This window comes from Brachyhypopomus gauderio, chromosome 10 (genome assembly GCF_052324685.1).
Source record: "Brachyhypopomus gauderio isolate BG-103 chromosome 10, BGAUD_0.2, whole genome shotgun sequence".
NCBI lineage: Eukaryota > Metazoa > Chordata > Actinopteri > Gymnotiformes > Hypopomidae > Brachyhypopomus > Brachyhypopomus gauderio.
Genome location: NC_135220.1, coordinates 14222401 through 14247015, shown reverse-complemented (window position 1 = coordinate 14247015; position 24615 = coordinate 14222401). Strand labels below are relative to the sequence as shown.

Sequence of the window (24615 nt, the reverse complement as noted above, 5' to 3'; positions counted from 1 at the left end):
GTGTGTGTGTGTGTGTGTGGTGTGGAGCTGAAACCTGAGGTGGGTGGAGATGAGGAGGAACAGAGACTACCATGGGAGGATAAACCCCTGCACAGTATGTACCACTGGCAAATAGTGGACGTGGCTGATATGGAGAAATCCCTCCAATCGGTGGAACAGGTACTAATCATGGGGTTTCGCCCCAGCACAAGAACAAGTTCTGAATACAAGATCAATAGAGGCTGGGATCGACCACACCATGACCCCTGATGCAGGTTGTGCAAAGATACCACTGAAACAGTCCAGGACACAACAGCAGGGTGCAAAATGCTAGCAGACAGAGCACACACGGAATGCCAAAACCATATGGCTGTCAATAGTATACAGAAACATAGCACACAGAAACATACAGAAACATAGCACACAGAAACATAGCACACAGAAACACAGCATACAGAAACACAGCACACAGAAACACAGCATACAGAAACACAGCATACAGAAACACAGCACACAGAAACACAGCACACAGAAACACAGCACACAGAAACACAGCACACAGAAACACAGCATACAGAAACACAGCACACAGAAACATAGCACACAGAAACACAGCATACAGAAACACAGCACACAGAAACACAGCATACAAAAACACAGCACACAGAAACACAGCACACAGAAACATAGCACACAGAAACACAGCATACAGAAACACAGCACACAGAAATTTCGAGCGTTGTTTGAGCTGGAGGAGCTGAGGTCAAAGTGGGACACACTCCTGGAGATGGTAGAAAATGACAGAAGTAAGATCCTGTAGCACTTCCACATATAGACTGACAAAATTGTAATGGCTAACCAAATAGACATTGTAGTGATTCACAAACAACAGAGGAGGGCTGTAGTGATAGATCATACCAAGTGATAGAAACATCTGATAAAAGGTGTACGATGGTAATCTACTAGAGAACTAGGGGCTTTGACCACCCTGAACTGGGAGAATGGCTCCAGTATATCCCAGCAACAACACCAGTGTACAGAGATACTGTTTAGGACCCTCTAGTTCCTAGACCTCTGGAATATGAACCTGAGCTTATAGGAAAAAGACCTACATGTAGGAAAAATATACATACATGTATAAATCTGCGGGTGTTGCACAATTTGTGTTGCTGAAATGCTTGTGCATTCATGTGTTGCATGCATAATTTGATTTAGCATTTTATATAATATCATATATATATCATACATATATATATATATATATATATATATATATATATATATATATATATATATATATATATATATATATATATATATGATATTATATAAAATGCTAAATCAAATTATGCATGCAACACATGAATGCACAAGCATTTCAGCAACACAGCCTACAACAAATGGAAGTTGGAAATGTGAGGAAAAACTGTAAATATCCCTCCAGCCCAGTAGGTGGCGTCTAGTCACATTTTACTACCGGAATAGCGGGAACGTTTGGAACATATAGCTGGACTAGTGACAGGTTAAAGTAAACTAATTTGGACAGAGACTTCAAAACGTTTAGTAAAACTGTTTGCAGTATAATCCTTTGAAGTATAAATTTCTAGTTAAACGTGAAGAAAACAACTTGCGATGAAGCGTTTTACATACATGTTCGTGTTGTGAACTGTTAGGAGATAGAGAAGGAGTTAAAGCAGGACAGAATGTAAGGCTGGCGTGTACCTGAATGTGTACCCTTCACCATACACCTTAAAACTTCGTTTATCTTGCACCACCTTTTTAAAAGCAGTTTGCAGAAGTGAATCTGGTTCACTGAGCTTCGTCCTGCGATGGGTGACAGGGTGCTGCCTGCATGGATGTCAAGAGAACCGAACCGGGCTGATGTTGGACCCCAGGTAAAAGGAAACTACTGACCTGCTTCAGTGTCCTTTCTCCTCGTGGTGTAGTCGGTACAGACGTGTTTTGTTGTGCAGACTTCCCACCGTCCGCTGCTCAGTTCCCCTTTGTGCTAGTAGTTTTCAGCAAGGTGTGTATTTTCTATTGGACGAGAGATTTATTTGCATGTTTTTTTCTCAGGTATCTGCACACGGTCATGTCATTATTCAAATAACACCTGAGTACTGTTTAGGCCAAAAGGTTTGTGGTAAAGTGTAGCTATACCATAATTTTTTAATAATTAACCACAGACTGCAGAAACACAATAAAGAAAATAAAATGGGTTTATGTGGAGCCTAATATCAGTTGTGTTAACTGTAATCAGTTCTGAATTAAGATTGTTAATTAGTTTCAAGGTTTTTTAATAGGTATTTGTTTATTAACATTTTATAATTTATTTATGATTGAAGTGACAATACTAGTCAATCAGTTTATCTTGAGCATGAGCAAAATGATCATGGCCTATTTACTAAGTGCTTTATAAAGTCCTGTACACACTGGGAAGACCAAAGAAAATCACACTGTTTAACATCTGAGATGTAAACACGCATCAGTGAATGCATGTTAAAGGTCAGGTTTAGATGGTGTGTTGGTCTGTATTTTACCCTGGAATCAGTTAAGGTGTATGGAGAAGTGGAGTTTGGATGGACTGGTTAAGCACTTTTTAAAAAGCTCTTCAAAAACACAGATGTTCTCTGTGGCCACTTTGAGTTTTAATATCTTGCTTGCTTTCTGTCTGTCGGCCTGTGGGTTCATTCTTGTCATAATTTAGGAATTTGTTTGTTTTTGTCTGAGAATTATCACTAGAACTAGAACTCTCTACTGATGTTAAAACAGGACGGTGTGATACCTGTATTTATTTCCATAAACCTAACTCTGGAAAGTAAAAGATGAGAATACTTGCTCCACTAGGGAAAGTTGACAGGCTTCTAGGCTTTTACAGAGTTTAGCATTTATATACATATAGGCTAAATGCTAAGATTAGTATCTGTAATACATCTCTTATTTGTCTTTAGCTGATATGTTTTATCACTGTAGCATATTTTTGCTATTGATTAAAATTGCCTATACCTTTAAGTTGATTTACAGTTTGTAAATAATACATGAATAATACATTGATTTGAAATCAATCAAAACACCAAAGCTTATTTCTTGATGTTGCTTACTTTCACCCCACTGCATCCCGAGCTCTGTATTTGTGGGAGGGTAACTTTGACCTTTTGTTTTCCAGCAATCATGTTGTACCTACAAAAAGAATTTACTAGAAGATGATCTTCCTCTCCTAGAATTTAGTGGCACTGTCGTATACAGCCAGGAGAAAAATGATTGCTCATTTTTATCAGAGGATTTAAGGTAATCTGCTAACTGCAATGTTCCCACACTGGAATCTTGTAGAAATAGCAATGCAGGAGAATTCTGTAGTTATTTAAAATGCTCAGTCGTGTTTCAATTCACTTGCCTTTATTCTTTGGTTTTCATATTTGCATAAATTAAAAGTTCATATAGTAAATTAAGTAATGAAATGTTTTGAACATTGTATTGCAAGGTATTCACCTTGCCTCCATGAATGCAGAATACAGTTGTAATTTTGCAGTTACTAGATGGTAATTAATGTAATAGAACATGTGTTCAAATTACAGCACATAGAGTCCAGGTACTACATTATCCCCCCTCCCAGGTACTACATTTTACTTCAAAGTGGGCAAATATTTACGTTAACTGTCCATCCAGCAACCAGTGATTAAAACGAAAAACTCCTGGATTGGGATTGAGATCCAGAATTGAATACCTTGACTATTATGAACACATTTGCTGTACCTTATACCATGCAGGTGTAGTTGCATTTTGTCTGAATGGAGTTCACCTGTGCTCAGATCCTCTCTTGCACCTGGCTCGGCTGTGGGGTTCGACATAGAATGGCCTCCGAGTTTCACTAAGGGGAGGACTAAGAAGGTTGCTTTGGTCCAGCTCTGTCCATCAGAGGAGAAGTGCTATCTCTTCCACATCTCCTCAATGTCGGGTATGGTGAGCCAAGGAGTGTTTGTGCTCATACAGGAGCATTTGAAGCCTCCTCCTCACTTCAGTTCTTTTGCAGGATTCCCTTCTGGCCTTAAGATGCTCCTGGAAGATGATGACGTCAAAAAGGTTGGGGTGGGCATTGAAGGAGACATGTGGAAGATGTTGACTGATTACGAAGTTAAACTGAAGGGATTTGTAGAGCTGTCGGATTTGGCAAATGATAAAGTAAGTTTTTCTAATTGTTTTCAAAATAATCAGGGCCACTTACAAGAATCATTAATATAAACAGAATAATTCTAAATTTGAATGAGCAGTTTTGGGTAATTTGCTGTTTTTACTTAAACAATTTTCTCACTCATTTTACTTGAATTTCTCTTGAGAATGAGCAAAATAATCATGACCTATTTAATGAGTACTGTACAAAATACTGTTCCTTTATGATAAGAATATGCAGACGTTCTTGCAAAAGGCCCACTGTTGCATTTTCTGTGCCATTTTCAGGACCCACCCCAAAAATGTACATGACCAAAAGAAAATCATGCTGTTTAACATCCAAGATGTAAAAAGCATGTATTGGAGGATGCATGTTAAAGGCCTGGTTTGAATGATATGTTGATCTATATTTTTCCCTGGAATCAGTTAAGGTGTATGGAGAAATGGAGTTTGGATGGACTGGTTAAGCACTTGTTTAAAAAGAAACTCTACAAAAACACTGATGTTCGCTGTGGCCACTGGGATGACTTTGAGCTGACACAGGAGCAGAAACACTACGCTGCAACAGACGCATATGTGAGTGTGGTGTGCATTGTTAACGTCATTATTGTCATTTCTTGTCTAGTCAAACTCAAACTTAAAACTGTTAAGATATTAAACACTACGCTTGATCTAATCCGAAAGGCCAACAATTTAATAAGACAGAAATTAGACTGATTATTGTACCTTTAAATTGAGCAGTAACACTTTCATCTTTCTTGACAGGCTAGTTTGGTAATTCATCAGAAGCTAGAGAGACTGGGGAACTCTGGTGAGTTCAGTCATTCATTTCTTATATAGGTCACGGCTGTCAGTGTTCATATCTTCAAATATATTTATGTTGCAGACGCATCGAAGGCTCCCGCTCGCTTGAAGCAGGAGGTCGTTCGAATTAGCAGAGAACTTGAAGAACTTGCTGGTTGTATTCCTCATGGACTCAACTCCATAAGCAGGTTGGTCAGCTTTTAATAGCCTCCTTGTTTAATGCTCATATTCATATTGTATTTTGTTCATGAACAGTGTTTTGAGCATATGTCTGCAGGGGTGGACGTGTAGGTTCCTTCTTCCTGTTTTAGTGGTATATTTTATTTGCATTTGTAGGCAAACAAGGTATCATTACAAAACTTGAAAATCATCTCTGTAGATGAACTTGTGTATAGATCATGTTTACAGAAGAAACCTATTAGCAATTAATAATATAAGTACCACTCCAGTACTGACAGGTAATAGCTTAAATTCACAGTATTTTCTGTTCAGTTTTACAGATGCACAGAGCTGATATGATGCTTTAATTATACTATATTCTGAATGTGCTGTGTGACTCTGCTCTCGGCTGAAACATGTACAGCTGAATCATTTCATTTCATTTTTTACTGTACATATAAACATATATTTAAAAATTAAAATAATACTGCCGGATCAACACATTTAAATATCAATCATCAGCATGATGTCAGAATTTTCATGAAAACCCCTACTTTCACTGTCAGGATCAGGATATCAGCCTAATATGAGAAGTGAACATAAAGAACCACTGCTTTGCCTGACTAACCAAAGGGCAAACATTACAAATAAACATCTTTTGACATTGCAGAACTGAAAAGCTGGTGGAAGACATATCTCATCAAGTTGCATGTCTGCGAGATCTTCTGAAATGCACAACAAACCCGGCAGAGGTTGCAGAAGCTGATTGGAATAGCAGAACTAGTCATTGCTCTGGGTCCTCTGGCGAAGAACTTGCAAAGTCTTCCTTGCCATTGGAACAGAATGGAAAACCCAGCGCTGAGACAGAATGGGTCACGTCTTCAGATATTTCTGAATACGAACTTCACATGTTGGAGATGATGGCCAAACAGGAGGAGCAGGAGGAACGGTCCATTATGGCCTTTGAGGTACATGGTGCTCAGAGCTGCTTTGTGTTGACCTTGATGTTACATTTCTGATGACCTGGACACGTTGTTCCACGGATCTCTTTTCATTGAAGGTGAAGGCATCCCTGGAGAACCCATTGGACTCGTCATATGAAGCTGAATGTGATGATGAGCTTGAGAGTGAAATGATTCAGGTAAATCTGTGGTGTTGTTTCTGCACCCTGGATTAAAGCTAAATGCTTACCTTGGTTAACAGCTGATGAACTGTCACTCACCACGTCTCAGCAACAACTGCTCCTTGTGCTCATGTCTCCAGCTTTGTCTCAGTAGTATCTCATCCTTATGCTCATGTCTCCAGCTGAATGTCTCAGCACCATGAGGGTGTTTCTGGCCTTGTTTGAGGGATGGGTTCTTGATTGCTATTTTGTTTTCATACAGAAGAATTCCTTTCACTGGGGATTGATAGAGCAATTCCATACATCACCTTTTTGGAGCTGGTCAATCTGGTTAATCTGTTTTTTAGGTTAATCTCTTAATCTGTTTGCTGCTTTTTTATTTCACGTGGATCAAACCACCCAAGTGTCAAACAGCTTCCTTTTTTTCAATACATGACATTTCACCAGGCAGGAGCAAATTCGAACAACGAGAATGTTTTTAGTTACGCAAGTTCACACACTAAGGTTTCTCCAGTTCTATGGAACTATGATCTTAGTAGCATATGGACAGACTACACAAAATGCACATGGGTCCTTTCCCCGCCATCGCTTGAAAAGCTACGTGATTTGATAAGGCAAAGCAGTCGCGTTACAAAATGAGCCATTTGTGCTGCCCCTCACACACTGCTAGCAGTGGATCTCTCCCACACCTGCAGCAAACCACCCCAGAGCGCACTAGAACCAAACCCCAGGCCGCTGGTTCAGACGGATCACAGACAAGTGCTCTGGACACCTAGGTTTGTGATAGCTTTTCACAGTTGAACAAACTCCTGGGGCATCGGACCCTTACACAGAAGTAAGGTCTGGTATGAGAACACCCTAAATGTCTCAGCAACCTATGCTCATTGTCTTCATTTCTCCGACTGCGTCCTAGCAGACGTGTCCTTCTTGTGTTCATGTCTCCCGCTGTCTCAGCTGTCTCAACTTCATTTTGATCATCTGCAGCTGAACATCTTGAGTCACCCTTGCTGTTATCAACAGTGCGCTGAAGAGTTGGAGAAATTGGATAAAAGCATCGACAAGCAGCATGATGAACTCCCATCTGTTACTGAGGATGAAGATGAGGATATCGAGGAGGATGAGGAGGAAGTCTTTGGTAAAATGGCATATTTTGAGATTATTTACATATTTTGAGCTTTGGGGGAATTATGAGTATTAGCTTGGTTGATGATGTAAATGTAGACAAACCATTATCTCAAAACCATCACCCGCACTCGAGGAATCGGCGATGTTATCATGTTGCAGACATGGCCCTTTTCTTATAGCTGCTGAATAGCCAAATTGATCTGTTGCAGCTCAATAGCAGAGCCCTGGAGAATTAAAAGATATACATCTTCATTCTGGGGACAAACCAGGCTAAAAGGAAAACATGGTTTTGATCCATGAATAGTTACTCAGTACCTATTGATTTAAATAGTTATTTTTTCCAGCACAGACTCGTTCAGACATGAAAATACTGCTGAAGTGATGACCTGTCAGATCTGTGTCATCATCTCTTCAAGTCTGTCACTGCAGTTTCAGTTCACTCAGTTATATATTCAGTAATATATAAACAAATTCTCTGTTCATTTGGTAACCAAAATATTTCCAAACTGGTGCAGTGATCCATCTCCTGTATAAGGTCATCCAGCATTCACTCGCTAAAGTAGAGTGTCTCATATATTCTGGATTGTCTTTGCTTTGTAACCAGTATTCCTAGCCTGAATGAAAATCTGTTATAATCCTGTTATATTTAGCAATATTATTACATGTGTTTGTAATAATCAGATTATCTGATTATTAAAGTGGTCATATACACACTATACTCTGATTTCTATTAAAACCTTACAAAAAATTGTCGAACTTTTAAGTAAATAAAATGACTGAATAATAAATGGTAGGGATTTGAGAAAATGTCGTTCTTTTCTGATCTGTTACTTGATGCACGTTTTTCCTACAGCTTACAGTAGAGGCAAATTCTCACATGCTACTTCATAGTTAAGCTTTGATAGCTGGGTTGTCATAAGCCACATGTGGGTTTGTGATACAGGCCCACATTTCTAACAGCTGCTGATGTCTTGTGTATCAACTCTTCTGTCATTTCTCTATTTTCAGATCCAAGTCTCCCACAGCCAACTCCTGAAATGATTAAATGTCTGAAAATGTATTTTGGACATCACAATTTCAAACCGTATGTCCACAACTTCTCTTTTTGTAAATGCCTTTTGGTCTTGTGGTGTTCACACTGATGCTGTAATTTCTGCATCTACAAGTTTAGCTATTTCCATTTAATTTAAAGCATGTGGGATATCACAGGAAATATCTCAAACCAGAAATTTTTGTCCAGAGTTTTAAAATAGCAAATGTAACATTTTTTAGTACCTTTTTGATTACCCAGTTGTTAATATTTTCATTGCATTGTTTTATAACGTGATTTCAAACGATCTTCTTGTTGACCCACTTAGTATATACAGCAGCAACAAATAGCAGCATCTGAACTTGCACTGCAGCCGAGTATATCGTCTAATTTAGCACATCACATCCCTCTGCAGGGTACAATGGAAAGTGATTCAATCTGTTTTTGACCAGAGGAGGGATAATCTTGTTGTCATGGCAACTGGTAAGGGCTTTTGTCACCCCTCCTTTTTTAAAGGAGGAATCATATTAAGTCTTGAGACATATAGAGTTTTCTCACTGTGCTTGTGAACATGTAATTTGTAACTTGTCATTCATTTTCCAACATTCAGAGGTTTTGTTCAGGTATCTTGCTGGCTTGTAGACATATTGTGAAAACTGCACAGTGTGTGTGGTCCCATCAACACGGGGTGTTGTCATGCAAGGTCCTCACTTTGTGCATCTGAACATCTGCAGTCTGCAGAACATCCTGAATTGTGTGTTAGCCCATTATAGTGCGTCTAATGTTTCGATGAATGCACGTCATTCATTTCTGCTGTGTTGTGTTACTTTATGGTGCACTGGTATCTGTTTCCTTTCTGGAAGTGAGGAGATACTTCATGGAGTCTGCTGACTGAGTTAAAACAAATAGAGGTGGTGAGGGTCTCCTACATGCTGTGTATGAATGGCTGTCTCAACCTGCAGGTTACGGAAAGAGCTTGTGTTTCCAGTTCCCCCCAGTCTTCTCGGACAACATCAGCGTGGTTATCTCCCCTCTGATTGCACTAATGGAGGACCAGGTGATGCAGCTCCGGTGGGTGACCCGGAGAAGACCTGTAGCCTCCTTAATGCTTCTCACATTTGGTGATTGGATGTGTGGAAGGGAGTGTCGTGTCCCCCCCCCCCCCCCCCCCCCCCGAGATTGCAGATTAGGATTGAGATTGCAGATTCTACCAATTTCAGGGCATGTGGTCTAATTAATTCATCAAACATAAATTTTTGTGGATTCCAGGATGTCTAACATTCCAGCTTGTTTCCTTGGATCGGCCCAGACCCAAAATGTGTTTGCAGATTTGAAAAGGTAAGTTAACTTATGTAATGTGGTCTAGTTATGAATTAAGGCTAGTTACTCAGATGTCTCTTAAATTTGTTTTTGTCTACTTTCTGCTGTGCCTTTAGGGGCTGTTTCAGAGTCGTATACATGACTCCAGAGTTCTGCTCAGTAAATATACCTTTGCTTCAGCAACTGAATACCTCAATTGGTAAGAAAAACTCGGACAAAGATTTGCATTTAAAATGGATACAGCCTTAAACAATGCTAACCTATACTGTACCAGAAGCTAGGTGTCTCTTCAAACTTTAAACAGCTGGAAATACAAGCATGATCCTAATCAGCATGTTGTACGATCACAAGATAATTCACACGCAGTATTTGTTTGGATCTGTAGTGTTGATATTTGTGTCCAGGGATCGTGCTAATTGCAGTGGATGAGGCACACTGTATTTCACAGTGGGGGCATGATTTCAGAGGGGCTTACCGAGACCTTGGCAAACTGAAGAGAGGTCTCCCGGATGTAGGTTGCTTTTTTTTATTCATAATTATGTAAAATGTAGCCATGTAGCAGTGTCTGCTTGTTTCACTGGTTTCAGATGTTTTATCTCATTAATTCAATAATTAAGTGATTTTTGCATATTCATTGCGTTGGTGCATATTCATTGCGTTGGTGCATATTCATTGCATAGGTTCCTATAGTGGCCCTCACAGCCACAGCCAGCCCCTCCGTTCGGCAGGACATAGTGAAGAGTCTCCACCTAAAGGACCCTCTGGTCACCTGCACCTCTTTTGACCGGCCCAACCTCTATCTGGATGTGAACCGAAAGTCTGGCGACATCATCCAAGACTTTAAGCCCTTCCTTGTGAAAAAGAAGAATCAGTAAGCTTTTACTTCTCTAAAATTTGCTGCTGTTTATCAGTGGTTTCAAGAATATCGCTGTTCTCACCGTTGTGCACATGTACTGGCTAGGAGCGATTATGAATTCGAGGGGGCGGCAATTGTGTACTGCCCATCTAAGAAGGAGTCGGAGAGAGTGGCCAGTACTCTGGCCAAGCTGGGGATCCGATGTGGCGTGTACCATGCGGGCCTGGGCATCCGGAAGAGAAAGGACACCCAATACGAGTTCATGAGAGATGAGATTCAGGTGGGCCCTCAGTGTTGCTGGCTGTATCGATGTCCTTTTGCTTTCGTTTCAGGAGCAGCACTTAGAATCCATAGATTTGTTCTTTTGTCTTTCTCTGAATCAGTTCTTGTGTCTTGTCACTTGCAGTGTGTGGTTGCTACTATAGCTTTTGGTATGGGCATTAATAAGCCGGACATTAGAAAGGTCATTCATTACGGAGCCCCTAAAGGGATGGAGTCCTACTATCAGGAGATGGGAAGAGCGGGCCGAGATGGGCTGCCCAGTGCCTGTCACGTCTTATGGGCGCCTGGAGACATGACCGTCAACAGGTGACTCCTCTCCAACGCTTTTATAGCTGATGATTTTCCTTATTTCATAGACCCAACATTACTTGCATTTATTCACTTAGCATTGTGCCTTGTGCACAGTGCATTTCAACACCGATATATAATTTTTATGTTTTTTTGGTCATTTTTCTAGATTCATTCTCAACCAGGCGGCGAGCGTTAAATTCAGATGCTACCAAATGGAGATGATGGCCAAGATGGAGAAGTATTTGAACTCTTCCAAGTGCAGAAGGAAGTATGTTGATTCTGTGGTTGGGAGTTTTCTTGCATTTCCATGTACTTGAATCCACTTGGTTGACATTGTTGTATTGCTCCCATAATGCACTTCTCCAGTTACCACCCTTTACCTTGGGGCTTGTCCTTGGTCCATAGTGTACGAGAAGCATGATGGTTATGTCAGCGATTATGTAGAACTATGAATAGACAAATATGTTTTTGGCTTTAGTATGCTGTGTTATGTATGTTATAACTACCCACTCGACACTGGATGCATGCCATCAAGTGTGCATGTTGATTTCTGATTAATCCTGACGGTCAAAATGTTTGCAGGCTCATTTTGTCACATTTTGAAGACAAGCAACTTCGAAAAATTACTTCGGGTATAATGGGAACCAGCAGGTGCTGTGACAACTGCAAATCTGGGTAGGTGTCCGTGACGTTTGATTTTGATCTGATTTCTTGGCTTATGCGAATAATACTTGGCAGTATGCGAATAAAAATAATTTTTCCAGTACGAAAAGCATCCCAGGATTACATACTACTTCCGCAAAATATTCCAGTACGCGAACACAGCTATTTTCGTGGTGTACTGCATCCCATCATGCAACGCTACGTTCACGTGACCCCGTAGTGTGCTTTGCTTTTGTCGCATACTGGAAATTGTACTGCATACTATTATGTATGCAGTATCCAGTATATACTGAGTGCAGTATGTAGTATGTAGTAGGCCATTTCGAACACAGCCTTTGTGTACTCGTTCGACTGTGGAATATCTGCATATCTGTATCTGTAACTCGTGTTGCGGGGCCTTTCTCAGCGGTCTGGGCCCCGGTGGAGTGTCTGCTGAGCCAGCCCTGCAGGACTTCGGCCCCTGTGCCTTCCAGCTGATCGGAGCAGTGAGCGCCATGGGGGAGAAGTTTGGCCTCACGGCTCCTATTCTCCTGCTGCGTGGCTCGGTGAGCTTCAGTACCCCGGCCACACGTTGTCACTTTGAGAGCCGAAGCATTAGACTGCTTCGCTTTTTGCATTCAGCTCTGTGAAGTCCGACATCTCCCATGTGACATTTTTCTGTCCTCAGTGTGCGTGCCGGTTGTCTTTTTCGGTTTCTGACCTTCTCTTTTATTCTCCCTGTCCCTCTCAGACCTCTCAGAGGGTTCCTGATCGCTTTCGACAGCACCCCCTGTTTGGGGCAGGGAGGGCTGTGTCAGAGGCCTGGTGGAGGGCCCTAAGTCGGGAGCTCATTTTCAAGAAGTACCTGATGGAGACTGCTGGCTTTAACAAGTTCTCCACCCTCTGCAAACTAACTCCCAAGGTCCTTTTGTCTGAAATACAAAGTTCTTAAAAACATCAGAACCTGTACATGACGCAAATTGCTACACTATTCTCAGATAGCCAAATGAATCAGACTAAACAAGTGTTTATGTATGTATGTACAAGTATGTATGTGTTTATGTATGTATGTACAAGTATGTATGTGTTTATGTATGTGACGCTGGGAGCGCAGCGAAGGACGAGACACGGATCCCTCTTGTGGCGACAGACGTCACTTTTATTGAGACAATAATAGCGCAGTAAGCGCACAGCTAACATTGAAACACGCACACACAACGTGTAAGCTTAGACAACGACGAGCACAAGACACTGCGCGAACGCACATTAAATAGACAGACCACATCAACCCCACGTGATGACGAGACGAGCCACAGGTGAGACGGATAATGACAAGACGCACCCGCACCCACAGAGAGACACTGACGCAGACGAATAGACGCAGACAACGTTAACACACGCCCCAAAGGAAGGGTTCGGGGACCGTAGCGTGACAGACGCCCCCACCAAGGGCACTACCCGTCCCGGGGTGCCAACAGGACCGAGTGCCCCGAACCCACGTCGATGGGCGGATCCGAAGCGCCCAGTCCTGCGTCTGGGAGATGACCGCCCTCGGTAGAGAGTCCGCCACGAACAGCCTAGAACACCCTCCCTGGGAAGACTGGGGAAAACACGTTAGACACGTTTAACGGGACGGACACAAACACACAAACAGGAACACTTACACACAGAGGAACAAACGGGAAAAAGGGGTTCGGTACACATACGGGCAGACTCACGAACACTGGGACAGACACACACGAAACAGGCGCCAGACTACGCGCCAGGAGTAGAGCGATAAGGGGAGAGAGGTCGGGAGCTGCAGGTGCTGCAGCGAACGGTCCTCCTCCAGGCTTTGCTGCGCCGGGTGCAGCGCGGCGGGCGGACGCGCCGGGTGCAGCGCGGCGGGCGGACGCGCCGGGTGCAGCGCGGCGGGCGGACGCGCCGGGTGCAGCGCGGCGGGCGGACGCGCCGGGTGCAGCGCGGCGGGCGGACGCGCCGGGTGCAGCGCGGCGGGCGGACGCGCCGGGTGCAGCGCGGCGGGCGGACGCGCCGGGTGCAGCGCGGCGGGCGGACTCTCCCCCCAGCTGGCCGTATGGTACGCCCGTCTCGCTCCGCGACCGTCCTCTGGAGTCGACCGTGGGCTCTTCCACCTCCATCTCGGTCGCCTCGCTGTCCCGGCTCCAACTCATGGGCTGCTCCGGGCTGCCACCCCGGGAGCAGTCCATCCTCTCTCCTCCGGAGCAATCTGAGGACGGGGTCCACCTCCCCTTCACAGTCCCAGCAGAACACTCAGAGGGGGGCGGACTGCCCTCGTCCTCTGAGTAGAGTTCGCTGTCCGTGCACTCTGAGACGCCTGAGTGCACGGACGGAGGACGATCTTCCTCTTCGTACTCCTCCTCTTCCTCACCGTAACCTACGGCAGGTGCGGAGCACTCCGACAGAGGGTAATCTTCATACTCCCCCTCCTCCTCACCGTAGCCTACAGCCGATGCGGAGTACTCCGACGGAGGGTAATCGTCTTCGTACTCCTCCTCCTCACCACCGTAGTTAACGGTGGAGGCGTCGCAAACCGACGGAGGGTAATCCACCTCCTCTTCCTCACCGTAGTTCACAGTGGAGGCGTCGCATATCGACGGAGGGTAGGCGTCTTCTCCCTCTTCACCCTCACCGTAGTATATGGCGGGGGCGGAACAAACCGAGGGAGCCTGGTCTTCCTCTTCGCCTTCCTCTTCCTCATCCTCGCCTTCCGAGCCCTCTTCTGAGAACTCGCCCTCCGGGGTTTTCTCGGTGGCGCAGATCTCCACGGCACCTACCCATAGAGGTGAGCTGTCCCGGGAAGGCGAGGGGTGTCGCTCTCGCCACATTCGTTCCGCGGTCTCACGGAAATACACCGCCATCTCCGCGGTGGAGGACGCCTGTGCCTGACGCAGCATGAGCGCACAGACAGGGTCCTGCTGCATCATCTCAGGGGTCGCTGTGGTCTTGCGGTGCTGGGTAGGGGAAGAGGCGTGACGTCGCTTGCTGGGCTTCTTGCCCTTCTTTGGTCGGGTCACGTAGCCTGGCATACTTGGGTGTCTCAGACGGCTCGTCGTTCTGTGACGCTGGGAGCGCAGCGAAGGACGAGACACGGATCCCTCTTGTGGCGACAGACGTCACTTTTATTGAGACAATAATAGCGCAGTAAGCGCACAGCTAACATTGAAACACGCACACACAACGTGTAAGCTTAGACAACGACGAGCACAAGACACTGCGCGAACGCACATTAAATAGACAGACCACATCAACCCCACGTGATGACGAGACGAGCCACAGGTGAGACGGATAATGACAAGACGCACCCGCACCCACAGAGAGACACTGACGCAGACGAATAGACGCAGACAACGTTAACACACGCCCCAAAGGAAGGGTTCGGGGACCGTAGCGTGACAATGTATGTATCTACAGTGGGGAGAACAAGTATTTGATACACTGCTGATCTTTCAGGTTTTCCCACTTGCAAAGCATGTAGAAGACTGTAATTTTTATCATAGGTACTCTTCAACTGTGAGTGAGGGAATCTAAAACAAAAATCCAGAAAAATACATTGTAGGATTTTTAAATAATTAATTTCCATTTTATTGTGTGAAATAAGTAATTGATACACCAGAAAAAGAAACTTAATATTTGGTACAGAAACCTTTGTTTGCAATTACAGAGATGAGACGTTTCCTGTAGTTCTTGACAAGGTTTGCACACACTGCAGCAGGGATTTTGGCCCACTCCTCCATACAGATCTCCTCCAGAGCCTTCAGGTTTCGTGGCTGTCGCTGGGCCACACGGACTTTAAGCTCCCTCCAAAGATTTTCTGTTGGATTCAGGTCTGGAGACTGGCTAGGCCACTCCAGGACCTTAAGATGTTTCCTACTGAGCCACTCTTTAGTTGCCCTGGCTGTGTGTTTTGGGTCGTTATCATGCTGGAAGACCCAGCCACGACCCATCTTCAGTTCTCTTACTGAGGGAAGGAGGTTGTTGGCCAAAATCTCACGATACATGGCCCCATCCATCCTTCCCACAATACGGTGCAGTCTTCCTGTCCCCTTTGCAGAAAAGCATCCCCAAAGAATGATGTTTCCACCGCCATGCTTCACGGTTGGGATGGTGTTCTTGGGGTTGTACTCATCATTCTTCTTCCTCCATACATGACGAGTGGAGTTTAAACCAAAAAGTTCTATTTTTGTCTCATCAGACCACATGGCATCCTCCCATTCCTCCTTTGGATCATTCAGATGGTCATGTGCAAACTTCAGACGGGCTTTGACATGCGTTGGCTTAAGGAAGGGCACCTTGCGTGCACTGCAGGATTTTAATCCTTGACGGCGTAGAGTGTTACTGATTGTTTTCTTTAGAGACTGTGGTCCCAGCTCTATTCAGGTCATTGACCAGGTCCTGCCGTGTAGTTCTGGGCTCATTCCTCACCTTCCTCAAGATCATTGATGCTCCACGAGATGAGATCTTGCATGGCGCCCCAGACCGAGGGAGATTTTCTGTTATTTTGCATTTCTTCCATTTTCTAATAATTGCTCCAACAGTTGTTGCCTTCTCGCCAAGCTGCTTGCCTATTGTCCTTTAGCCCATCCCAGCCTTGTGCAGGTCTACAATTTTATCCCTGATGTCCTTACACAGCTCTCTGGTCTTGGGCATTGTGGAGATGCTGGAGTCTGACTGATTGAGTGTGTGGACAGGTGTCTTTTATACAGGTAACGAGTTAAAACAGGTGCAGTTAATACAGGTAATGAGTGGAGAACAGGAGGGCTTCTTAAAGTAACATGTCTGTGAGAGCCAAAATTCTTACTGGTTGATAGGTGATCAAATACTTATTTCACACAATAAAATGGAAATTAATTATTTAAAAATCATACAATGTATTTTTCTGGATTTTTGTTTTAGATTCCCTCACTGACAGTTGAAGAGTACTTATGATAAAAATTACAGTCTTCTACATGCTTTGCAAGTGGGAAAACCTGAAAAATCAGCAGTGTATCAAATACTTGTTCTCCCCACTGTATGTGTGTGTGTGTGTGTGTGTGTGTGTGTGTGTGTTAAATCAAAATGGTCATCAGAATTTGATTCAGCAGAATTTGACTGGGTAATTGTGTTACTGTACACGTGTACCCACACAGGGCAGGTCATGGCTCACCAAAAGTCAGGATGAAAAACACAGATCCCTCTTCCTTCACCCCAACAGAGATCTGTGTCCAAGAAGTGTTTCAAGGTAAGACTGAATCTCTCCGTCTCACACTCTTCCTCACTTCCTCTCTCGCTCTGTGACTGCATGACTCCACCTGTAACTCCGTGACTCTGACACTATGAGGAGTCCTCATTAGCCCTCTCTCATTGGCTCTGTCACTCGCTCAGCGTTTCGGGCTGTGCTACACAGAAGCCTCTTTCTCCTAGCTCAGCTGAAGGCTGTGATGGGTGTGTCGGCAGACACATGCCACCGAGCGCCACAGTAGATGATGTGCACTGAATGCAGTGAGTAAATGGAAGGGCGGTACACATGGCATCGACTCAAAACACACTGGTGGAAGTTGGCGGGAAGCCACTAGTTCTTCATGGCATTCTGTCCACTTTGGAAAGTTACATGGAACACTTCTGTTAGTGAGGTTCTGATACGCTTGGATACTGGCAGCGTTTACCCAGCGTCCTGCCAACTCTGCAAGTTCCTACAGAACTGAAGCTCCTTTTACCACTGAGATTTTTTTTCCTTTCATGCAGCTGGTATTGAATTCTTTTTATTAAGATATAATATCTCAACCCAACACCCCCCCTCCCCATCATCAGCCAGAGCATTAAAACCATCTGCCTATCATTACGTAGTTCCCTTTTCTGCTGCCAAAATAGCTCTGACCCATTGAGGTATGGACTCCACAAGATCTCTGAAGGTGTCCTGTAGTAGCTGGCACCAAGACATTAGCAGCAGATTCTTTATGTCCTGTAAATTGCCATTTGGGATCTTCTTGGATTGGTTTTTGCCATGAAGATGTGTATTGAGCTACAGTGATGTTTAGGTAGGTGTAATAATCCATATTAATGCCAGGACACAGGGTTTTCCAGCAGGACACTGGCCAAACCATCACACTACCGCTGTCAGCTTGACGTCCTCGCATAGTGCATCCTGGTGTAATGTCTTGCCTTGGTAAACAACATATACACACCCACTAAGCCATCCACATGATGCAAAAGAAAGTGTGGTTCATCAGACCTTCTGCCATTCCTCCATGGTCCAGTTCTAATGCTCACATATCCATTCTAGATGCCTTCATAGCACTTTTCCAACAGCAAAGAACCAGAAATGTTCCGCTTTGCAAACCTAATATGGAAGTGTTCTTTGAATTTCCACCAGTTTAAATGTTTTGGCATCCTAACAGTGCAATTTGAGCTGGAACCGAAGAATATGAATATTAGGTTGTTTAGCACGAACCATAATGAGATGCGGTGTGTGTGTGTGTGTGTGTGTGTGTGTGTGTGTTTGTGTGTATAGGGGAGGGTGTAGTTATCGTGCAGTGGAGCTGGACGGGATAATTTTCTAGCACTTGATGGTGCGATCCATGGCATGCTGGGTAATACACCAGCAAACCAGACGACTGGGGTGTTGAGTTCAGCTACATCAGTGCTGGAAGTTGACGTGCGTCTCCATCCACATTGATGCCCATTGATGTTGATTGCGTTAAATTTGGCCTAACGTTAATATGTTTTCATGTCTATTTAAAAGTGGTACTTTTATTATGTTAACATTGTGCATTATCCATCTTCTCATCAACAAAAGTTATTACACACTTGCTTTTTGGATAAAAACAAACCTCCATTAACATAGCACAGACGTTGGCAGGTAATCTGTGCACTCTGCCATCTTGTCACCGGTCACTTGTCATCTAGTTCCTCGGTTTGCAGTCCTCTAGACTGAGGATGATCCTGAGATATGTTGAAACCTCTCCTCCAGTTTAGGCTTCACAGACTCAGGTCTGAGTGTAGCCGAGTGTACTTTGGTGAGGATGGCAGTTCCTCTTTTAACCCCCTGCTGCTTTATGGATCTCAGCAGTGTGGATGCTAATGCAGTTAACCATTGTTCACCACTCTCTAGAGCCTCACTTATGAGACGCCCACTGCATCTCTGTAGCCAGGCACCATTTTTGATGGTGGCAGCAGGAGTGGCATTTGGCTTTGTTTTATAGCCTGTGGTCTACTACTTCAAAGCATAGAGCAGTTTGATTGTTATACCAGATGTTGGGATTGTTCTTCTCTGTTGGTGTGCTCTCTGATGGTAGCTCGCCACTACGTTGATAGAGTCTGCAGCAGTGGCCTACAGTATTTAGCTTGGTCATAGCGATCTTCTATAGCTGGACCTACGTCTGATTGCTGGTAATCTGGTCAGTGGTTGAGCTCTGGGTTTCCTGTCTATGAGGGTGGATGAAAGGACTCCACCAGAGCTCTGGAAGACTGCGATGTCGTGTTTTCGCTGTTCCTAAGATTGTATTGTTGTTGCTGTCATTTCTGGAATACTTCTGATAATTTGTCTGTTGTCTTAAATGTTTGGGTTCATTCTTGCTGTAGAAGTTATGGTGTTGTTAACTTTTGCCTCAAGGACAAACCAGAACTCTGGACAGTTGGAAGCTGATTTTGGAGGCTCTTTGCCAGGTGCCAGTCAGGTTGGTGTGGTCAGTGTACTTTTTGACTATGTCATTTATACTGTTTAATAATATAATTATAATTCATTCTTAAAAACCTTTCTATTTTAGAGAGCAAATCTCAGCTCTCAGATAGGGGCCACGTCATATTCCAGGTATGGGTATTTGATGTTCAATTTTGTGTTGTGGCAATTTTGTGTTGTGTGTTATTAAAGTAATATGCGTACTGTGTGGAGAAGCTTTGTTAATATGCAGTAAGATTTCAACTCGTTTGTGTTGCTGTTACCCAGGTCAGCTGGGCCATGCCGGGCTCCCTCACCTAAACCACAGCCTCCTGCTGTCTCTGCTATAGAGAAGGCCTTACAGGTAATGTTCCTTTAAGGTGCAGTAAACAGTATTCAGTAGCTGAGGTTATGTGTTTGACCTCAGACACGGTTGGTTTCTTCAACCCTGTTTGTTGTCTTGAAGACTGAGCTGTATGGCAAGTTGGTAGCGGAGAGGCAGAAGTTGGCCAACATCAAAGACGTCCCTCCAGCCATTTTGGCCACCAACAAAATCCTTCTGGACATGGCCAAGTTAAGGTATGGTGTAGAAATGCTAAAACAAAGCTTTGCAAGCTCGTTCTAAGGTCTTGTCATAAGGAAGCTCTTTAATACAGTAGGAAATAACTGGGTGTCGATTGGACTATGACAGCTCTTAAATGGGTTGATTGTATGTGTGTGTGTACGTGCGTGTGTGTACGTGTGCATGTACGTGTGTGTGTACACGTGTGTATGTGTGTGTGTGTGTGTACGTGTGTGTGTGTGTGTGTGTGTACACGTGTGTACGTGCGTGTGTGTACGTGCGTGTGTGTACGTGTGTGTATGCGTGTACGTGCGTGTGTATGCGTGTACGTGTACGTGTGTGCGTGTACGTGTGTGTACGTGTGTGTGTGCATGTGTGTACGTGTGTGTGTATGTGTGTGTGCGCGCGTGCGTGTGTGTACGTGTTCGCGTGTGTGTGTATATATGTGTGTATATGTGTGTGTGTGTGTGTGTGTGTGTGTGTGTGTGTGTGTGTGTGTGTGTGTGTGTGTGTGTGTGTGTGTCAGGCCCTGCACAGTGTCCAGTCTGAAGCTGGTGGATGGTGTGTCTGAGGCGAAGGCGGCCATGTTGGCTCCTCTGCTCCAGACGGTGTCTGAGTTCTGCCTGGCCCATAACCTACAGGTGCAGCTTCATAGCCACTGGCACACACGACTCCCGTCTGTCCTCTAACCCGCTCTGGGGACGACCACGTCATCACGTTTTACACTTGCCCACATGGTACCTGTTTTCTCTCTGTGTGAAGGAGGTTGTGGACGATCCCGGTCCCGCAGCTCCCGGCCCCAGGCAGCCCTGCGGGACGCTGGCAGGACGTGTCTTTACCAAGGCTCTCAGTGGCAGCGTGGCCGTGTCCTACAGGCTCTTCCAGGAGGAAGGCAAAAGCTTGGTAGGCTGCAGTTTGGTTTCCTTAATGGCGTCTTTAACGCACAAGTCATCTGAATTAATTAAGCATTAACAAAAAAAAAATCAGCAACATGATCTATAATGTTTTTGTATTGTGTTATATGCTGTGTAATCTGGTGTGTGTGTGTGTGTGTGTGTGTGTGTGTGTGTGTGTGTGTGTGTGTGTGTGTCCCTCTCTCCCTTCAGTGGCAGGTGGCTGGTGATTGTGGTCTTCCTGTAGCTGTGGTGGAGTCCCATTTATTACAGGCTCAGAGAGCGAACCATCCATTAGACACGGAGCGAGCCGGCCTGTCCCCCTCCATATTCAACACCATCACACGCATCCTCTCCTCTCCGCCCCTCAGCTCGGGTAACGCAGCTCCTCACCCTAGAAATGGTCCTAGACGCCAGGCTGTTTTATCAGTATTCAGATCACACCCTGTATTTGGTCATGACTGGCGTGACTGGACTATTAATGTATCTCATTGGCCAGTTTGTCATGACCCCTGACCCATAGTCACCTGGTAAAATGGGGGAGGGTGGGGTGGCTGTAATATCCGGACCTACTGGTCCATGAGCTTAATACCTCTGCATTAACTGTTCAGTTACTACCAGTGATTACAGGAATCCGGCCTTGTTTTCTGCTTCAGTAGAGAACCTCTGCACACCAGTACAGACCAGCGTGCATTTGTGCTGCTTGTTTTATGCTGCCGTGGCGTGTAAAATATATTCCACTCGCGTAAAGTTCGTCTTGTTCTCTTTGTGATTCCCTTGTAGATCTCAGTGACTTTAGAAGCATCCGTGCTTTGGTCCCGGAGAACATCAGCACGTTTCTCCTCCAGCTGTGCGTTGCTAAGCTCCTGACGGAGGGTTTTCCTCCCAGACCCCTGCCTGCTAGCCCCCCTCCAGAGGAGCACCACATCACCTGGATAGAGCCGCAGGTTAGCGCTCTGGGGCCGGGCTGATGAAGCTTTACCGCTGCAGAAACGCCACCTAGTTAGGCACGGCTGCATGCATGGTGTAATAAGGCAGATCCTCCACCAGAGGGCAGCACAGTGCTGTCGTCTTAAGTTTTAGTCTCTCACTTTAGATTTCAGTGGTGTTGTGTATATTGAAGACATTTTGATCCATAATCTGTAATATGTAGATTATATGTGTGTGTGTGTGTGTGTGTGTGTGTGTGTGTGTGTGTGTGTGTGTGTGTGCGCCTTCTTTCTTATATTGTGTAAACAACTTCTTCCTATCTGCTCTATTCTGTTCTTCGCTCTACTCTACATGTTCCATAGTAATTCTACATAGTAGAATATCAACATTTTCCAATTGATTTTTTTGATACGAGCTATAAGAGTCAAAATATAAAACAGCATTTTGACAAAATCCACTTATCATGGGAAAGAGATGATCAACATTTATGAGGCTTTTAAGAAAAGAGATATTTCTGTTTTCTTTAGGACAAGCCTGTCGTGTCTGTGAGTACTGCTGCTCATGACAGGCCCCGCCTCTGGCCAGAAGAGGCGGAGCCAGAGCAGGGCAGCATGGAGAGTGAGGACGAACTGTTCAGTGAGGTGCCCATGCCTGAGGTGAGGCCTGCTGGTGCTGTGACTTCAGCCCCTTCATTCCTTCTTTCCTTCCCATCTTTGTCTTATCATTTCCTTGTTCTGACTTTTATTCATCCACTCACTCTTTGTTGTCATTTGTTGTATGTTAATTGAGGAATTGTTTTGGCTAGAGCAGGGTTGTGTGGATCTTCTAGTGTTCCCATATGCTAATTATGCATTGTGGTGTCACAATTAGCATTTCCTCTTGCTTCAGATTTGGTAGTGTGTGGAATGTGTCTAATTGTGAACAGTGCAGCGAGTGACCACGCCCCATCTCGTCCTCTCTTCAGAACTGGGCCTTGGCCAGCAGCAGTGCCCTGGCCTGCCCAGCACAGGGGCCTCAGGGAGCCATCCCTCACCCCGGGGCCATGGAGCTGGCCTCGTGGAGCCAGCAGGACGTGGATAGGGACACACAGGAGCTGTTCAACAATACATCGGTCGAGGTGAACGTGGCAAAGCAAAAACTAGCAACACCGATTTTATGATGTCACATTTCTGTGACATCATAATACGGTGGTCTGTATGTGTTACTAAAGATTTCATTATTTAAACAATTAATTGTTAATGAATAATGCACAGTTGTTTTTGCTTAGGTTAAGTCTAGTACCAGAATGAAGATTTTCAAATTTTTTTTTCAAATTTCAAATTAGTTTTCAGTTTTGCCTCCGTCTCGGGTCTTGTGGTTTAAATAGCTATTTGCAAATATTTCTTCTCTTTAAAGGGTGATATCAAAACCAGGAGCCCAAATCTAAGCCAATGTTGTGTTAGCATTTGGCACAGATAGCTAGCATTCAGCACAGCGTCTATTTGCCTTTGTTTATTTGTAACTGTGGCCACTGGGCCCTGACCTCTGACCCAGGGGTCGTTGCAGGTGTTTCGGGATCGATCTGCGCATGTCGCCTGGCTCTAACGAGATGAGGTCTGCAGTGTGGTTTTGGTTTAGGGATGTGTGTGGCAGAGTGACATTTGACCCTGGCGTGCCCTACACACCCACACCCTGCTCACACTACAACCACATCTGGAGCTGACTAATCTAACTGAAGTTTATACACTTTATACACTAAGGTCAAACAACTGACAAAAAATGTAAATTTGAATTTAAAGTTAGAATTAAAAACAAAATTGCAAGAATTTAGATTTACATTTACATTTTCTCATTTAGACTATCTGTTTCAGGTTTTGTGAACCTGCCCAACTTGTGCTGCTTGATCCAGACTTTTATGGCCCCGTTCGCTTCCTCAATAGGGCATTTGTCAACATTCTTCGAATAGCACCGACACAACGCTTGGGATCAATATGCAAGCATTAGGGCCTGATCCTAAATAGATCAACTCCACAATCTTCCCTCTCTTCTCCTGAGCCGTGGTGGCGCAGGCACTAAAGATTTAGCACCAGTGAGATTGAACAAGACAAGGGGGGGGAACGATTGCCTAAAGTAAATGAAATTTGGTGGATAAATGGCTCACGTGGAGTAGTGATAGATTGTCTTCCGATGGTAGACGTCTCCGTCTTTCTGAGCGAGGACGCCTGGGACAGAGAACAAGGAGCCTTGTCCTGTCCTCGCTGTCAGCAGCACTCTGTCCTGTGGTGTCCAAGATTCTTGGCATCTTCATGGTGATGAGCCAAAGGCCCCTTTTCCATTTAGGGGGGTGTAAAGGTGTTACTGGAGGCAGGTATATCATGGTGTGGGTGGTTTTTTTTTTTTTTTTTTTGTGGGTTCTTTTTTTTCTCTATTATACACCATTACACAATCCAATATGAATGTTTGAATGCTTATGGAAACATTTAGCTTTGATGTAAGACAAATCCTCAAATCAACACTCTATGTGTATGTTCTCATCAGAAAATGATCTGTTATTCCAACAGACTGTAAGCCAGCCACAGAAGAGGAAGTTACCCAACTGGGCAGGATCACAGGAATCCTCCGCTCACCACGCCGCACCAAAGATGACCAAAAAAAAGAAAGGACTTTTCTTGTGACGTTTAACGGGCACAAACGTGCACATAGGGTTTACGCACCATGACATAAAACATATTCCAAATCAGTGCAGATCAAAATAACACTAATATTGATTGCAAACTTTTGATATTTTGTTAAATAAAATAATTATATATTTTATGGCA

At 44.4% G+C, this 24615-nt stretch overlaps 2 protein-coding genes across 7 annotated transcripts in view; one reads left to right on the top strand and one right to left on the bottom strand.

The window, feature by feature from the left end:
* tex15 (testis expressed 15, meiosis and synapsis associated) overlaps positions 1 to 1973 on the bottom strand; it is a 21096-nt gene extending 19123 nt beyond the window's left edge. The window contains exon 1 of the mRNA XM_077019736.1: positions 1894 to 1973. The gene's annotated coding sequence lies outside the window, so the exon portion shown is untranslated. The remainder of the gene's footprint in view (positions 1 to 1893) is intronic.
* The window catches only part of wrn (WRN RecQ like helicase), a 26503-nt gene extending 1888 nt beyond the window's left edge, over positions 1 to 24615 (top strand). For 3 of the 6 annotated variants that reach the window (XM_077019744.1, XM_077019743.1, XM_077019741.1), the window contains exons 2-37: positions 28 to 159; positions 1766 to 1874; positions 3146 to 3267; positions 3789 to 3934; positions 4010 to 4158; positions 4573 to 4722; positions 4912 to 4957; positions 5033 to 5138; positions 5780 to 6077; positions 6170 to 6250; positions 7253 to 7367; positions 8366 to 8441; positions 8803 to 8870; positions 9350 to 9458; positions 9657 to 9725; positions 9824 to 9906; positions 10112 to 10218; positions 10388 to 10578; positions 10669 to 10843; positions 10970 to 11151; positions 11303 to 11404; positions 11719 to 11811; positions 12206 to 12344; positions 12530 to 12700; positions 16926 to 17017; positions 19388 to 19460; positions 19542 to 19585; positions 19721 to 19796; positions 19899 to 20011; positions 20521 to 20635; positions 20757 to 20897; positions 21101 to 21263; positions 21671 to 21834; positions 22345 to 22473; positions 22782 to 22934; positions 24358 to 24615. In XM_077019744.1, coding sequence (XP_076875859.1) covers positions 1809 to 1874; positions 3146 to 3267; positions 3789 to 3934; positions 4010 to 4158; positions 4573 to 4722; positions 4912 to 4957; positions 5033 to 5138; positions 5780 to 6077; positions 6170 to 6250; positions 7253 to 7367; positions 8366 to 8441; positions 8803 to 8870; positions 9350 to 9458; positions 9657 to 9725; positions 9824 to 9906; positions 10112 to 10218; positions 10388 to 10578; positions 10669 to 10843; positions 10970 to 11151; positions 11303 to 11404; positions 11719 to 11811; positions 12206 to 12344; positions 12530 to 12700; positions 16926 to 17017; positions 19388 to 19460; positions 19542 to 19585; positions 19721 to 19796; positions 19899 to 20011; positions 20521 to 20635; positions 20757 to 20897; positions 21101 to 21263; positions 21671 to 21834; positions 22345 to 22473; positions 22782 to 22934; positions 24358 to 24471 — 4221 coding nt within the window. In that variant the 5' untranslated portion in view covers positions 28 to 159; positions 1766 to 1808 and the 3' untranslated portion in view covers positions 24472 to 24615. Of the gene's footprint in view, positions 1 to 27; positions 160 to 1370; positions 1875 to 3145; positions 3268 to 3788; positions 3935 to 4009; positions 4159 to 4572; positions 4723 to 4911; positions 4958 to 5032; positions 5139 to 5779; positions 6078 to 6169; positions 6251 to 7252; positions 7368 to 8365; positions 8442 to 8802; positions 8871 to 9349; positions 9459 to 9656; positions 9726 to 9823; positions 9907 to 10111; positions 10219 to 10387; positions 10579 to 10668; positions 10844 to 10969; positions 11152 to 11302; positions 11405 to 11718; positions 11812 to 12205; positions 12345 to 12529; positions 12701 to 16925; positions 17018 to 19387; positions 19461 to 19541; positions 19586 to 19720; positions 19797 to 19898; positions 20012 to 20520; positions 20636 to 20756; positions 20898 to 21100; positions 21264 to 21670; positions 21835 to 22344; positions 22474 to 22781; positions 22935 to 24357 lie in introns of those variants that run through there. The other 3 variants (XM_077019742.1, XM_077019740.1, XM_077019745.1) reach the window with 3 other exon arrangements.